At 38.3% G+C, this 17,013-nt stretch overlaps 1 protein-coding gene across 11 annotated transcripts in view; it reads left to right on the top strand.

The window, feature by feature from the left end:
* The window catches only part of pdlim5a (PDZ and LIM domain 5a), a 64,400-nt gene that overhangs the window by 15,460 nt on the left and 31,927 nt on the right, over positions 1-17,013 (top strand). For all 11 annotated transcript variants that reach the window (XM_044373217.1, XM_044373210.1, XM_044373198.1 and 8 more), the window contains exon 3: positions 270-421. In XM_044373217.1, the coding sequence (XP_044229152.1) occupies positions 270-421 (152 nt within the window). The remainder of the gene's footprint in view (positions 1-269; positions 422-17,013) is intronic.

The raw sequence follows: 17,013 nt of genomic DNA, 5'->3' as shown, positions 1-17,013 counted from the left end.
AACAAAGGTAACTCAAAGATGAAGGCTCCTGCTATTAGACACGCATCAGTGAACATACAGGAGCCCATCCATCATGTGGTAGAGAATCGGGTCTTTCATTAGGTTTGTCCAAACACTTCTGTGATGGAATAGATCTATAAATCCTGTGATAAATACAAAGTGAATTTGTACTTCCTACATCATCCTGACCTATCTTACTTAATGATGCCGACTGTGATGCTGTAATGGTTATATAGATAATTGAATCTGTGGTTATTTTCTTTCTGCAGCTGACAGATGGTGGGAAGGCAGCTAAAGGTGGTATTGCTGTTGGAGACATGGTTCTGTCCATCGATGGCATTACCACAGAGGGTATGAACCACCTGGAGGCCCAGAACAAGATCAAGAGCTGCACCGGGAACCTCAGTCTTACCCTGCAGAAGTAAGTCATGAGCTCATAACCAGTGTGTATGTGTGTGTAGTACTTGGTTATAAAACAGAAACCAAGCCATTTCACTGTACAATGATTTAACGTGTGAATGAGTGAGTGTGAGTGGGTAGCCATTTATTTCTATGACAGCAAAGGATCCATTTACTCCCTTCAAAACATTCCCAAACAACCCATCTCTGCATCAAATTTGAAGTCCATGCTTTCCCCTTTCAACCCTGGACATCCCGCATACAGACAGATGTTCACTGTTGTTGTAGGAGTTAATCTTAGCTCTAACACACTGCACCACCATTAGTTCTGCCTGATCTACCATCCCCTAAAGGGAAGTGGACTAACTGAAATCACAGCGAGAGCATCACACATGTGGACCACCCCCTGTTCCCCAAGGTCTACTCCTCAGCATTTTGGTGGAATCCTGTTGTACAGTGGAGCTGATTTATCACAAGCAGTTGTGTTTAAGTGTGTGTGTGTGTGTGTGTGTGTGTGTGTGTGTGTATTCATATTGGTTCTCATGTGGTTTGCATTGTCTGGTTCTTTGGCAGCACTTGTAGGCATATGTGTGTTTTTGTTTAAACACTGCGAGATGTTCAGAGCTCCCACACTTGTCCTTTTAGTTTCATCATCAGAGAAAGAGCAGATATGCAGGATACCATACATATAGAGGTAGAATAAAATGAACTAACTAAAGAACATAATAAAATACTGAGTTTTCTTTTCTTTCTGTGTTTTGTTGTGTCTTTTCATCTCTGCCTGTCTCCATGTCTGGATTTTGCATTCTGTCCTCCCTTGATCACTTTTCGTCTTTCTTTCACCCCTCCCATCATTTGAGGCTTACTGAGCATGTCCTCTAATTTGTGTCCAAATGATGACAGACTAAAGATGTTTTCTTTTGGTTGAGTGGCAGAAAACACATATTGTAGTACCACAGGGCTTATAGCAACTCAAGGTCAGTGTGTGGAAAGAGAGAACTATGATCAAACTCTTTATTAAGATGGGGGAAGCAGGTCTTAAAATAACACAAGGTCGAAGGTCATTGATGGATGAGTTACTTGTCAAAGTGAAGTTCATATTCTGATGGATGGCCAAGGTTTTACACTGAATAATGTCTCCAAGTTTTGCTGACAACAATGTTAGAAGATATGCAGCCACTGAAACTGAAATTGTTTTCACAGGGAACAGTAGGAGTCATTTGATTCATAGTTGAAGTTATTTTGAGTATGCAGCACAGCCTGACTCAGCAAATGGATAAAACTTTTAAAAAAGGTTTCTTAGTGATTCATTTTTACAATTTTAATTTTCTTTCACTAGTTTTAAACAAATTAGGGCAAGTGTAGTTTGTATTTAGAAGTGATCCAAGCTCTGGCTCATGGTCTATATAGTGAAACAATATAACCAACCATCTGCTTAAATAGTTTGTCTCCCTAAAGCTACATTAGAAACATGTGGATAATAGATTCGGCATTTCTGTGCTCCATCTTAGGTTTGGCATAGTGAAAGAGGTTGATATGACTATTGTGCTTTGCAAAAATCTTCACATAACAATAACCTGTCAAACATATTATTCGTTACTGTCACAGCGCACATCTTCCCTTAAAGGAATAGTTTGGGGTTTTGGGAAATTTGATTATTCTCTTTCTTTTCTAGAGGTAGATGAGAAGATGACTCATGTATGTCCATTAAATATGACACTACATACAGTAGTTTAGCTTAGCATAAAGAGCATAAAATAAAAAGCATAAATGGAAATGGGAAAAAAGCTAGCCTGGCTGTCCAAAGGTTAAAAATAATCTATTCAGTAAAGCATATAACCTCTTGTAAAGCCGTAAAGTCGTAAAGTTGTCTTTTGATGTTTGCACAGATTTATTTTCCCTTGTGGTATCGATCTTTTCATCTAACTTGTGGCAAGAGAGCGAATAAGCTTTTTTCCCAAAATGTCAAACTATTCCTTTAACACTGGGGGAGGGAATCTTTGAGAATCTCACAATTTGATTTGATTCAGATTCTTTGGTGTCTGATTTGATTCAGAATGGATTCTCGATTGAATGAATAGAAAAAGGGCACTATTTTCAGTCTCTTGCTCCAGTATACTGTGCCAAACCATTCACTGGTTCCCTTATTCCACTGAAATACAATATGAAACATGACAGGTAGATGAGATAAATGGCCCACAGCCTTTTTATTTTAAAAAGTTAACTGCATTAATTAATGAATTGATTAATTTGAAAGCATCTTACAGTCTCCTGCCAGTATGAGAATAACAAAATGAGGGGGAGGTGGAGTGCTCTGCTGTTTTGTTATTAGCGTTATGTCTCCAGCAGTGGAGAGCAGTCTCCGGGGAAAGCCATAGTTGTCCAAGATGCTGAGCCGGCACAGGGTTTATGAGGTGAAACAGACAGAACACTGAGTTATTTTCTTCACCTCAGAGTTGGTTTACATTGTTTAATGCCACAGTGTGTGGTGGTCAGCCAGTCTCGTTTGTTACTGCTGGAGATCGCTGCTCCGCTATGTTAGTCACTAAGTAAAGATAATTATTTAGTCATTAAATCAAAAATGCCTGCAACCGCAGCCTTTTTTGAAGATGACCTACAAGATAACTCTAGTGTGTGTGCACTGTAGACTGTCTGGGTGTTAAACGGGCCTCGCCGTTGAGTTCTACCTTTTTCATTCTGCCAACATCACATTATTAATTAACATTTAGAAAATCTATTTTGACATTTGTCAATCGATGTAGAATCGTCCGCATCATCACGATGCATATAGGAATCGATTTTTTCCACCACCCCTAATTAACACTCAATTTTTTCACTGTCAATGTTTTCAACTGTTGTGACAACCAAAGCAAGATCTAAAACTGTCATAGGCTTTTGTTCTCAATTACTTCATTAAGGCCCCAAAAGAGCTGCCAAGTGCCAATGTAACTGAACAAATCTCATGTAAGGGTACGCTTGTTTGGGAGACCGGTTATAAGATTATCTGTTCTGCATCGCTCTGTGCTTTGTGGCAGACATCAGCCCTTGAGGGGTTGATTAATGCCCTATTGGAAACACATGGCAAGGCTTGTTTCATCAAGTGGTAGTATTAAATTATTAAGGCTGTGTGACCAGGCAGCCACTTTGGGGACAGCTGGCTCCAGCTTCTGCTTTACTGGGATACTATAGGATCCAGAAGATTGACAGTAATCCCTGTGCCTTCTTCAGACTCCATTTACAATAAGAAATAAGATCAGAGTTTCAGGGTTTCTGTTTGTTGCTTGGCATTCATTGGCACTGTGAGTTAGACATACTGTATATTCAAAGAGTGTCATGCCTAGGTCAACATCTGGACTTTAATGGGTTTACATGCGTAATGGAAAGAACCAATCCAGTCCCTTGTTTCTGTTAATTTTTATAGGCGTCACTCACATCTCTTTTCATTTTTCCTTTCTGCCTGCACATTTTGATTGAGTTTGTCACTGGGTCAGATAGCAAAAGGAATGATAACAGTGAGAAGATACAGAGAAATGCTAACAGTGCAATGTGGTGTCTGTATGTGTGTATTTTAAAAGGAGACAGGTTGTTATTACTTTTCCAAATAACGGGGTGATTTAGGAGGAGGGATGGGTGGAAAGGGAAGGGCAGCAGATGTGAGAAGGACAAGAAAGAGAAATTCTGTAAAGTTGTCTATAGAAGAAGAATTCAAACTGACATAAAACTGATTTTGTCCCATCTGCAATTATTTTTTTTAAAGATGACATGGTGGATGTACATAAGCGGGGCCAAATTATCCTGGCAATGACCAATCTCTCCATCCAGTAAAAAAGCTGGAACTGGACCGGGATTTATTAACTATAAAGTAAAGCCAGAGAAATGCATGAATGCAAATACCATGGTTACAAAAGTAACCATTGCACATCAACATTCATTTAGCTATCTGTGAGACTCACTTACCAGTGGAAAACATATTAATGCAATCAGTGCTGAAATTGTAAATACCAGGCAACAGGTGCCAAAACATCAGTGAAGGTTTGTTGTTGTTCCATTCATCCCAGCTCAGATCAACCAGTTTCAACTGATCTAAGCTGTGTAAAAACAGGTTTAAAAGTTCAAATGAGCAACAAGAAACCTGTGCATTATGTTAAAAAGATTTCACTCTGAGGAACAGCAGATTAAAGATGTCTTTGATATTCTCTCACTCTTTTTACAAACTCTTGCTTCAAATTTTTAAAGTAGGTTCTGGCAGTCATCCTATCAGCTGGTTCCTCTGTTAAACAGCAGCCTTTTACTTGAAACACAGATCTCACACACATTGACGACTGCTTTATCAGTTCCTGTCATCTATGAATGATTGTTCTTTTATTCTTTTATTGGGTTTTTGAGCTTATAAAGATGACAAAAATACTTAGTCGAATAGTTTCCATCTCACTTGCTTCACTTAGTTTGAGGATGACTATTGTACGTGCAGAGTGCATAGACATACTGTTCATGATTTGTATTGAAGTCTTACATCTCAGAACTATATTTGGTTACAGCAAGTGTCTGGCAATGTAGTGTGTAAATTAAATTACATGGCTTTAAGTCTTTATCACAGTGTGACAGACTGACTGAGTGAGAGACTGGAGATTTTCAAAGATTAGTATCATCAGTATTATATACAGCAATTCCAAAATTATCTAATATATGCCTATTATCTTTTTTATATCTTTGTCTTTATATTTTATATTATGTGAAATAAGTTGTGTTGACTAGAGCTGCAACGATTAATCAATTAGTCGACCATCAGAAAATGTAATATTTTGATTATCAATTAATTGTTTCAGCCATTGTTCAAGCAAAAATGACAATGGGTCCAGCTGCTTAAATTTGAAGATTTGCTGTTTTCCCCTTGTCACATATGACAGTGAACAGAATATCTTAAAATTTTAGACTGTTAGTCAGACAAAACAAGAAAATCAAAGACATCACTGTGGCCTCTGAAGAATTGTGTCATTGTCATTGTGTTTGTTGTTTTACTTAAACCATCACTCTTTACCAGAGTTTTTTCTTCTGACAAGGAATGCACTCTGTATTGTTATGTCAATAATAGCTCTCAAAACACAAACTGTTGGTTCATGACCTTTGGAACCTTCATGGCTCTCTGTCAAACAGTGTTAGTGGATGTGAGTATTTGTGTATGCAGCTCTCTTTCTATGAGAGGGAGGTAGAAAAACTGAAAGTAACAGAAACAGGAAAGAAGGAAGGATGGAAAGAGCTAAAAGATATCAAAAGAATGCAAGTGGAAGTAACAGCATGGCAAAGAGATTAAAGAGAGACACATAAACAGTGATGAAGATGGATTCTCCATGGCCTACAGTTTTTGATCAACTTGGCTGACGTCTGCAGTTTCTGTAAACCATGGATCACTCTGCTTGATGGCACCAAGTGAGAATGTTAAAACATCACTGCCCCGTGTTTAGATTCACAGATATCCATAAAGTTTTACTATGATTGCTTATGCACAGCTGTGGAAAAAAAGCAGTCAAGTTTCTGGAAATATTTTCTTTTCAATGAATAATTTTTCCATTCTTATCTTCAGTATCAATCTGAATTCCATTTGATGAGACCCATAAAAACAACTATCTTGTTAGCCAGGCGGACTGTTTTACTTATGAGGGAGATGTCACATGTGGAGCACATGTGTTTGTAACACACACACACACACACACACACACGCACACACATGCACAGTCAAGCACAAATAGACTGTCACAAGGCTGGATGGTTAGGTTTTGGCACATTCCTTTGCACATCCTTGGTTCTAGCAAGAACGAACAGACAGATGACAATGGACAACTTTATCTCCTTTTGTCTCATATCTCCTATATAAATTATGTTTATATACGACAAATATTAAATAGCAGCAAAATGGAAAAAAAAAAAAAAAATCATAAAAACAAAACAAAAAAAACACTCTTTGCAACTAAAACATGATTTCATTTATGTGGTTATGGTGGTTATATTCACTCAAAGCACCCACGTGCTTTGAGTGAATAAGGTTAGAGAGGCATTGTGGTTTTGTTTTGTGGTTTAATAGTGAGAGTCAACAGTGATATAAAGCACAAGACAGGAAGCGTTTGCGTAATTAACATTTAACCAACACTAAGCACGTTTCCACACTTACTGTAAACCTGAGTGCTTTTGGATTGCAAATCCTGATCTTCAATGTCTTGCGCTATGTACTTCCACAACCCAGTCTCACATCAAAATGTGTTATAGCTATGTTGGTCCACAGCACATAATGTTTTAGTTTAACAATAATGGCTCTAAAATTGTGAGATGGCTATGTTTTTTTTTGGCCTATTCTTTTCTATTGGCCTGCTTCCACATCATGTGACTGTCAAGTTTCTGTCTGTGAAAACAAAAACAAACAAAAAAATGGCTTTTATTCTCAGTGGAAAATGCAACATTTTAAGATAGTTTTGGCATTAAAATGCATTTTGATAACATTTCTGTTATCACATGTGCATTTTATCTTCATAATCTTCGTTCACTGGATGTATATGATGTTTAGCTTGTTAGTTATTATGAAGATTTTTTAAGGCTTTCTATTGTTGCTATAGATGCTGCTATTGCTGAAACCATATAGTTGCATGTTGTTTGAATAATTGTTTTTGCATTGTGTATTTATCTGAGCTGTTATGTTATTTGTGTCATTTTATGTAACTGTTTGATGATGTTTTTTCAATAAAAAAAACATAGATTTTAGACGGCAGAAATTAATTGAATTTGAAATCCAGAATTTGAAGCTTTGCTGACCGGAGGACCCGCTGCCCAGAAATATTTTCCTCACTGTCACTGTGTTAAGGTTTCTTTTAATGGTATCTTTTCATCATTAAACACAAAAATATGAAATGTCCCTCCACTCCCACCAATCACCCCGACCACCTCCTTCTGACTCAAACATACTGTATATGACGCACTACCCACACTAGGAAAAACTTTGCCAGGAAACATAATCTAGGTAGCAATTACATTTCCCATCAAACCATGATTGGAAATACTAATTAGTAGTATATACATGTAATTACTAGGAGACATGATCGCAGTGCAGTTTGTCAGGGAGGGGTCAGCAGGGTAGGATAGACAGAAAGATGGTTGGAGAAACAAGAGAGGTGATGGGTAGAGAAACTAATAAAGTACTGTAGAGTAGAGGTGTGTTTTTTTAGGTGGAAAGAGGAAAATGAATAAAATGTAAGGGTTGAAGTGAAAAGTAAGACAGGAGAGTGGGGCTTAACAGTTGGATGTTTCTGAGGAATTGGAAAAGCAGAAGGATGTTTCCTCTATGCTGATGGTTTTGTCCTGGATCAGTCCCACTAGTATAGTGTAATCACAACATTTCAACACTTAAATTAGGCTCTTTAGCAATGTAATTATTCTTTTTAGAGGTACACAAAAGTATTAAACTGTTCATTTCAACCAATCATCCAATACCTCAACAAAACCACCTTTGTGTTTCACTGTTATGCACATCAACTGCCAGTGTCTGGCTAAATGCTTTATTCCCCACAGTAAAGTCTTTTCGAAGCCCATTTGACTATTTAATGGGCCTTTGCGCATGTGTGTATTTGAGTGCCTTCCAGTGGTAATGGCGCAGTCTCAAAGTCTTGATGTGTTTTAGGGAGTTAAAAGCTACAAACTGAAACACAGTTGACCTGATGCACTGATCCACATACACGTAGGCACATCACGGTACGTAGGGAATGAATGCATGATTTGAGCAAACAAACTACCACGCGAAGAAGAAAGGTTTTGAAGCAGCTTTTGTGTTATGCTGAGTTAATTGGTTCCACCTCTCTTTTTATCAGAGTGGAGATCTCACTCTGTTGAAAGGACCTCAAACAGAATAATTACAGTGTTTGACAGGCCTGTTCTTTGTGACTGAGTGTCTCAATGGTGGAGTTGTCACATGTATTTATAATAGGGGAGGTTATGCATTCATGCAGAACACCACAAGGACAGGCTTTATTAAGTCATGGGTAAACACAATCAGCTTTTAGATCTCTTGTGCATGTGTGGTAACACTGGATTTCCACGTGGTGGGTGTTATTGTTTTGCTGCAGTGTTATTGATTTACAGACCTCCCCTCCACATGCACAAGCACAGACACGTCAGTCAGCAATGATGTTAAGCTCACGTAAGCACTCTGTCTTGCACACTCTTGAATTTGCACTCCTCGTTCACATGTTAAAGGTGCCCTTTGGTGTTTCTGACCTCTAGTAGTGCTATGGAGCAGTTTTGTTATCAATGGGTCCATGTTTTGTTTGTACTATGCATATGGGGGACGTGATACTACAAGTGGCTGTGATGTGCTAAGAAATGCAACCATGCGCCAGCAAAGGCAGGGAAGAAGGAGACTGCAAGCTAGCCAACATGGATGTAAACAATGCAGGATTTAAAATACTTAAAGGGGGCCTATTATGCTTTTCCTTATTTTCAGTCATATATATGTTGTTACAGTGTTGGATGTTCATATTAAATGTGTCAAAATAATGAGGTAAACATATGTAGAAGTAATCCCTGTGAGCAAAAAGCACCAGCTTCAGACTGCTCTGAACACTTGGTTTCCAATATTTTTTTCTACTTTCAGCCCAAGCAGACGTCGGCTCATGATTGATTTCTTTATATGGTCATCTGCTTCATGCACAGCGCACAAGTTCAGTGCTCTGCTCCACTAACATTATGGTGATTTTCCATTGTTTTGGGGGTAGTCACGCTGAGCCATGACTTCAGTCAAGCTGGCACACTTCGAGTGTTTTTCCATTACACAGCACGGCAAAGTAAAATAAGTTGTTTACCTGTGTGTGTGTGAGGTATGCTGGTCGTCTGCAGCTCTTCATCAAACATCCTCATCACTGTGGCTGTTTCTGCTTGTACTATTCCTCCCTCCATTATTTCTAACTGTTCTGCTGAACAAATAGCTCCAAATATCTCCACATGTTGTTGTTTCGACTGTTTGTTAACACTGCTAACAAAGCTGTGCTAATTCAGTGAGGATCACGTTTAATTTCCTGTAAATTCTTCATGATAAAAGTCTATTATTAGTCTATTATTGGTCCATAGTCCATTATTTAGTCATTTAAAAGCTTTTCATTTGAAGCAGAAAAGCATGGCATGTTGGGTTTACATCAGCGGTAACTTAACACAACTCTGATACGGCTGCCCTTCAGTAGGCTTCCTCAAAGCTGGCTCATGGGGAGGGGGGCCTTAAAAAGGCAGGAGCTATGACTGCCTGTTAAGAGACAGAAGCTGAACGGAGGGGCTGCATAAAGGGCCAGTATAAGATAAATACGGAGTTTTCTGAACTGTGAATCATGCAAAGCTACTCTAGTGGAGTCCAAAAATAAAAATAAAGAGCTGGAAATGAGCATAATCCCTGCCCTTTAAAAATGAGCTTTGCAAATGTTTTATGAGGAAGGAAATGCATTCAGCTTGTTTGTTAGACCTAAACGATACACTCAATGTGTTTTGGTGAATAAGAGTCATTGTAAACATAACTTTTGTATGTTTACAAGAAAACTCCACAGTGCTCCTTCAAACTTGCGTACAATAATGACGGAGATGTTGATGGAGATACTGAATTTTTGTCTCAGGAATATGTACACATGTACACATCAATGTTCACTCTTAAACTAATGCACACAAACTCACAAACACACACAAGCATGCACACTTGCAGAGATCTCACACTAGCAGCTGCTTGAGTTATTTTGAGTCTGGAAGTTGGCTCTGGGTGCTTGGGCAAATGGTTGGGTGAGGGAAGTTTATGTAGGGTCAGAGTATATGTTTTCAATTTGTTTACGTTGTGCTCTCTGAATAGAGACAGCAATATCCCAGAGTTGTACTTGCATATATGTACTTGGATGTATTGATGCTTATGCACAGTCTCATGTCCAGCAAACACAGGCATATACTCATGTACGTGCACTGGAGATGTCAGTTAATCATAGCTTGGTATAATCTAGTACCTGGCTATTGGCTACTTCATGGATGTCATATTTTCTTTAAAATGTATAGATATGAATTCACAAAAGACTGTACACACATCAGTCCTTAGCAATACCTATTTATAATGTTTGTCTGGAATGGTCTGTGTTTGTGCACATACAGAATTACTGACATTTCATCATATCAGAAACATGACAATGTATCAGTTACATAATTAGTCATTTGATGTAAGGGGGGGTATGTGTCAGTTACCTGTTTCTAGGCGAGACTGATACTTTCATCAAATGGTCTATTGGCTGTTTTCTAGCTTACACTTTGAAATGAAAACCCAGAATGGATGGCATGCTTACTTGAAACTGATCCATGTATAACAAGAACAACATGTATGAATCAGCCTGGCTGAGAGAAATAATTGGATTCCCTATTTACAAAAGACTGTAGAGACCATACTTCAACTAACAAACCTGGGTTAAAGCATCCACATTCCTTCTAATTTTGATGGTGTGCCTTTACCATTACTGCTGTTCTGTGTCAACAACAGTTTATACTACAGATGTCTAACTCACTGACAAAGAAGAGGCCTATAATGATTAACTTAACCTTATAATTTATAACTATTACCTCTTATGTTGATCACCTGATAAAACTAGTCAAAATGTGGCATGTACTGTTATCACAAGTATAGTACTGGATTGATCAGTTAGAACTTGGGAGAATTGTATCATAGCGGTAGATATTCACAGCCCTATGCAAATCCTCTGTACTAATACACACTGTGCAGCTGCCATTGTCACTTACTCGCCTCTGATATTTGCCAAAGATGTTCCAAATCCAAGGGTGCTAAAGTGGGCTCACCTGTCTCTGTCTTTCACTAGTCTGCAATATTTGCCAAAGATCATCTAAAACTGATGGCCGTCATCTTTGGCAAGGCTTGTAGTATTCGCCAGTAATATCCTAATACCAAGAGAATGCAGCTACAGCTAGACACACCTGTCTCTGCCTGTCTTTTGCTAGTCTGTTGTTTAAGCCAAAGAAAATACAAATCCTAAGAACATTAGGGGTCTGTGAAGGTAGCCCACAGATATTCTTAGGCCAAGAACACTGTGTTAAGCTCATCTGTCTCCGCTTTTTTTTTTTTTTTTATTCTTCTCTGCTATTTGCCAGATATATCTTACTGTAAGCCAAGAGCACTCATCTTTAGGCCAGCCAGCATTGTTGAATGATACGCAAATGGGCAGCTGGAACGATTAGAAGAGAATAATAAGAAGCCACATCTCATAAGCGCTGAGTAATTTCTATAAATGAGTTTCAGGGTGTAAGGAACAGTCAGGACACAAACTGCACACTCAGCAGTTTTGTTCCAAATAAAATAAACTTCTAATTATAGTTACAAATGAATCTATAATAAATTGTAATCAAAATGTTTTGAAACCCAATACAGCTACAGTATGTCCCAGATACAATTTGCAGTTCTCACTTGAAGCTTTAGTGGAAGTCTACTGTGTTATCAGTTCAGATTGGCCAGGATACATTTAAATTCAGCCAAATGACTCGCTGTGTGTTTATTTTTGCCCTGATTTGATCACATAATCAGATGTTCACATGTACATGCACACATGTTCACACAATGTTCAACTCACAGAGTGTAATCCAAAGAAGCATGTGAGATTTTGAACATGTGTGTCTTTTTAGGATAACATATTGTCAGTTACTTTTCAACACAACATACTGTAAATTAATGACAAAATACATATGTATGAATATACACTATGAACACTTTTACACAATAATGCAAACTTTTCAGTGTGTACCTTATGCACTCTCATCCCTCCCTCATCTCTTTCCATCGTTCCGCTCTCTAAGCTCATCTGTTGAAAATGCTATGATTTTATAGTGGAAAAAAGAAGTTGATGGAATTCCGTATCTTCAGGTATTTGCTCAATATCAGAGCCAGGATTACTTTACAATCACTGCCATATCACTGTTGTATTACTTTATAAGGCATGTGACTCTCAGTGTCACTCAGAGAACAACTGGAGCACGGTGTGTTTGTGAGAGTTGGGGAAAGAGCCAGAGAGAGAGAAAGCAAGAATGGGTCCAGGTAAATATAAACAGAAAGTTGGACACTGAATGGAGAATCCCAAATAAGATGGAAAAAATACGGAAGGAAAATCAAAAACAAGCCAGCAAATTGTGCATCTCTGTGAGTGAATCTCTCTGTGAGTGATACTGATGCATACTGATATCCATAACCCTCTCAACAGACTTAAGGCCAGATGTTGAATATGGAAAACACTTCCATGTCCAGCTGTGTATCATTTTGATGGGCAGGCTGTCTCAGCACAGAGTGCTGGACCCAGTGGGTGTGCTGTCTCTTTAGCCTGTCTTTCTTTCTTCTGTGTGATGCACTGTGGTGTTTCTGTTTTTGGTGCCTTAAAATAACTGTTAACTGAGAGAAAAAAAAGGAAGTGTTAAGTAGACAGCCCTAAAATGACTTTCTCTCTCTCTTACTCACATTAAATATACATTTTAGGCAGTGTTGTGCTCTTCATTATTCCACTGTTTATTCTTCTGCTCAGTACACATAGTAGTGTTGATGTAGTAAGCAATTTGAGACCAGAGTTTAATGCTGGATAGATCCTACAAAACCGCAGCTCTAAAGGCTCTAAAGGAGTTTCTGGTTTAATTCATCCCATTTGGGGCCCCCTTGAATCATGTGGATGTCCTCATCCAGTTTGGGCCCCCCATACCACTGCTTCCCCTCAGAGAGCCCCAGCATGTACAGAGTTTGCCTTTAAGGCAGGGATTCCTAAACTTCTTCTGCCCAGGACCCACACTTGAAACAGTGCAATCTTCATCTGAGTCTTATGAAATCATACCGATGCTTTGGTAGTTTTGGGACTGTCCAGGCTTAACCTTCGTTGCGTAATTCCAAGAAACATAGTTTGGGATGTACTTTCGACAGCACTCACACGACCTTGATAAACCCAGATGTGCTCTGGGGAGCTGTCTAGTGTTTCTCTGCTCCTCGTGGTGTATGGTTTGAGTCAAGCTTGTCATAGTGTATTTCTCAATCATCTCCAGTAGGAAAGACAGCTTACTTTTCTGCGTTTCTTTCTATACTGTATGTGTGATTGCAGCATAGAACTGTCTTGTAAGTCTTTCACAAACAGGCTGGCTAAAATCCAATGACAGCACATGGAGTCATTAATTTATTCAATTACACTTTAAATCTTTTAAACGATGATGGCAATGTTTAGTGTGGGAGTTGCCATGAAGTGAGTGCAGATGTATGATTCTTGGCTGTTTTCAGGTCAAGAGTCATTAACAATGAGTTTAAAAAGCTTTAAACATGCCAGGGTCCGTTGGAAGAAAAAAATACATGGGTATTTGTGTTTTGTGTGTGTCACCAAATGCCTACGTGCGATGGTGTCAACCCTGTCTCTGTTTGTCTTTCTTTGTGCCTCCATGTGAACTTCTCTGTTTATATGTACAGTTTTTACTTCTTTGCCAGTCTGCTGTGAAACAAAGCTATAAAAGTTTAAATTAGATTTCAAAAGACAACAGAGGAATCCAGTCCTTCCATCTACTGTTTTACTGCCCTGCAGAGACAGGACTGCCATTAGACTGAGGACAAAAGCACAGTCAACTAAATTACTCCTATAGACCCTAACATTAGTAACTAGACAGTTACATTACTGTTTCACGTAAAAAGAAAACATCTGTCCTCTGTGCCTTTAAAAGATATATATACATACATATATTTGCATGAATGCAATGTTACATAAAATTACTTTTATGATCTTTGGAAAACATCTAAGAAGAATTATGAGCTGTAAAAGACACTACCTAGACTGTGCATCTGTTTTATTACCCTAAATTTCATATAAATATGAAGTTTGGTGTGCCATTAGATGTATATGTTACAGCAGTAACTCTTCTTCTTTGATGTCGTAAATTCATACAGTGTCTAAGATTTTACATTTTGTCTCAAAATGTTTCTTTTACGCCCTTTTTATTTGCAGTTTAACAGATTTCATGTTCCCATCATCCAAATTTACTAAAATATGTATATAGTAGCAGCAGTGTGTTCTAGCTTACATTTCTATTTTCGCACGTATTCCATTTTCATCCAGTTCTTTTGTTTTATTACTTTTATTTAGTCAAGATAGATTTGCTGGGCTGTAGTTGGTTGTTGCTGTGAAGTAATAGATGTACTACTTCCACCTGGTCCTGCGCTCCTCTGGGCTTTAGATGCAGTACTGTTGAACTGCAGGCTGTTGGAGACATTGCCTCCTTTCTCCTGCCATGGTGGGGTTGAACATAATGTGTCTGTTTCCTCTCATGGTCTACTTTTAAGACTCCTTAGGGCACTAGCCCACTGCTGCGTGTTTTTGTTAGAAACTACTATAAAATGTGCTTGTTTGTTGCTATGTAACCACAGAAAACATGGTTTCAATATTGCATGTTTGGGCATTTTCCGACAGTTCAATGGCTTATTCTGCGTTAACTCACAATTAAACAGAGAACTTTATTGTGATTAATCAAAATCTCTTGATTACATTCATATATTTTTATAGTTTCAACCAAAAGAAAGAAATAAAAATGTGTCACATCTACAAGCTAGCTTAAAACCAACCATGTAGTAAGACATATTGACCTGAATGTGAAACAGATGGATTCTGGGTCATGTCAGGTCTGTATTGATTCTGTGCAAACCTTTTGTTTTCTATTAGTTTAACAAAAAACAGGTGGCTATAGGGAGGGGCTATATGGACAAAAATCAAATATCACAAAAGTTTTGACCAAATACCTCTATCGATATTGCAGCAATATTGTAGAGATGACAATTGGTGCTTTCACAAAATATATACACAATGAGATTTTTGATAAGTAATCATCAGTAATGTGGATATAATGGCGAAATGGGTAAAGGCAAATAATAGCTAGAATAGTCTGGTAAATTCAGAAAATTTCATCACTTTACCATAATGAGGCTTTTAAAACAGGAAAAGACAACACTTATGCCATATAACAATATTATGATATCCAAAATCTAAGATGATATCTAGTCTCATATCATGATATCGATATAATATCAGTATTGCCCAGCCCTAGCAGCTAATATGAGATCCTTTTTTACGGTGAGGACTACTACAGTGGATTTGTAGCCTCAGGCTCTTTGTCTAGACATATTGATCTATAGCAAGGGATAAAGAAGCATGAACATAACACCAAATGTGTAACATAATACTGAATTGCTAACATGGGCTACATGATGTGTTGCTTCCCGTGGATGAGAAAATGTATTAGTGGGCAAACTGATAGAGGAGCAATTGTTGAAATTCAACAATGGAAATTTTTCTTCAGTTTTTCTTCATTCTTAAACTGTCACTGTTCAAACAAATGGCAAATTTCCTCAGAGTTTATTTTACTGAGTAATGTTTTTGTAGTAGAACCACTGCAGTTTTAACTTTTTTTTTCCTTTGGTCTGGTCAGTGTCACTGCTTCTTTCAGGATCTCATGTGATGTCATACTCAGCTGAAAGGCCTGTCGAGGCCTCTGTGGAGATAGCAATGGGAGGTAGTGGATAAGGAAAAGGGAGGATCACACCCACACACACAGATACACATATCATGGAACTCACACACTAAATACACAAACTTACGGTACTTGCCACAGTATGTGCTCTGTAGGTGACCCCTGTCTGCTATGGTCTTGCCTAATGTGAGGCCTGATAAAGACAGCCAGACTCAGCTTCTAGGTCTATTTAAAGGCCATTTCTAGATAAACTCACACATTGGCCTTGAAATAGCACAGAAATAATACAGCTGTTTTGTATTTAGTGACTCCAGCAAAGAAATGTTACACCAGCTGGTGAAATCAGGAGTTATTGTCTACATTCACTCTTCATCTTTCTTTCTCTCTTTGAGTATGTACCCATAAAAACATCTTACTTACACTGAGTCCCTCTTCCTCTCCTTAACCCCAAACCACCACCACCACCACCATTACAAACACACGTACACACACACACAAACACGTAACCTCACTTACTTTAGACACCCAAACGCCGAACCACACATGGCAATAATTCTGCCAGTCACTCTGTTCTTACTTGGTGCCCTGGCATCCTCTCCTGGTCACGTTGGTCTGTCTGCTTCAGTTTAAGGTAAAACTAAAAACCCCTGAAACCAAACCAGCCCACTCTTTTCCCTTTTTTCCTAATAAGGCACAGAAAGGGAAATAAATAGAGAAGGGCTCAGAGCATGTGTCCCACCTTCAGGAATGACGACTGCATACATTTTAGAGGGCTTTGTTGTAATAATCATTATCACTTTTGTTTAAAAAAGGCTGACCTCATTCCAGGGAAAGAGAATAAGAGGGCATGAAAGGCAAGAATGAGTAAGTAAGAGGAAGAGAGCATATCATTAAAACAGAATAGAGAAGAATGGAAAGGTGCAGAGAGGGAATAAAAAGGAGAAAACAACAGTCAAATGCAAAATGTTTTTTTTTTTAGTTAGACTGAAAAACCAGAGCCAGAGCCATATTTTAAGTTAATGGCTCTGGGGCGCAGTTGTGCTTGTACATAAACTACTAAAGTGTGACAGTTCATGATTTACA

The sequence above is a fragment of the Thunnus albacares genome, chromosome 2 (genome assembly GCF_914725855.1).
Source record: "Thunnus albacares chromosome 2, fThuAlb1.1, whole genome shotgun sequence".
In the NCBI taxonomy this organism is placed as follows: Eukaryota; Metazoa; Chordata; class Actinopteri; order Scombriformes; family Scombridae; genus Thunnus; species Thunnus albacares.
The sequence above is the reverse complement of the archived record's forward strand: the minus strand, read 5'-3'. Positions and strand labels throughout refer to the sequence as shown.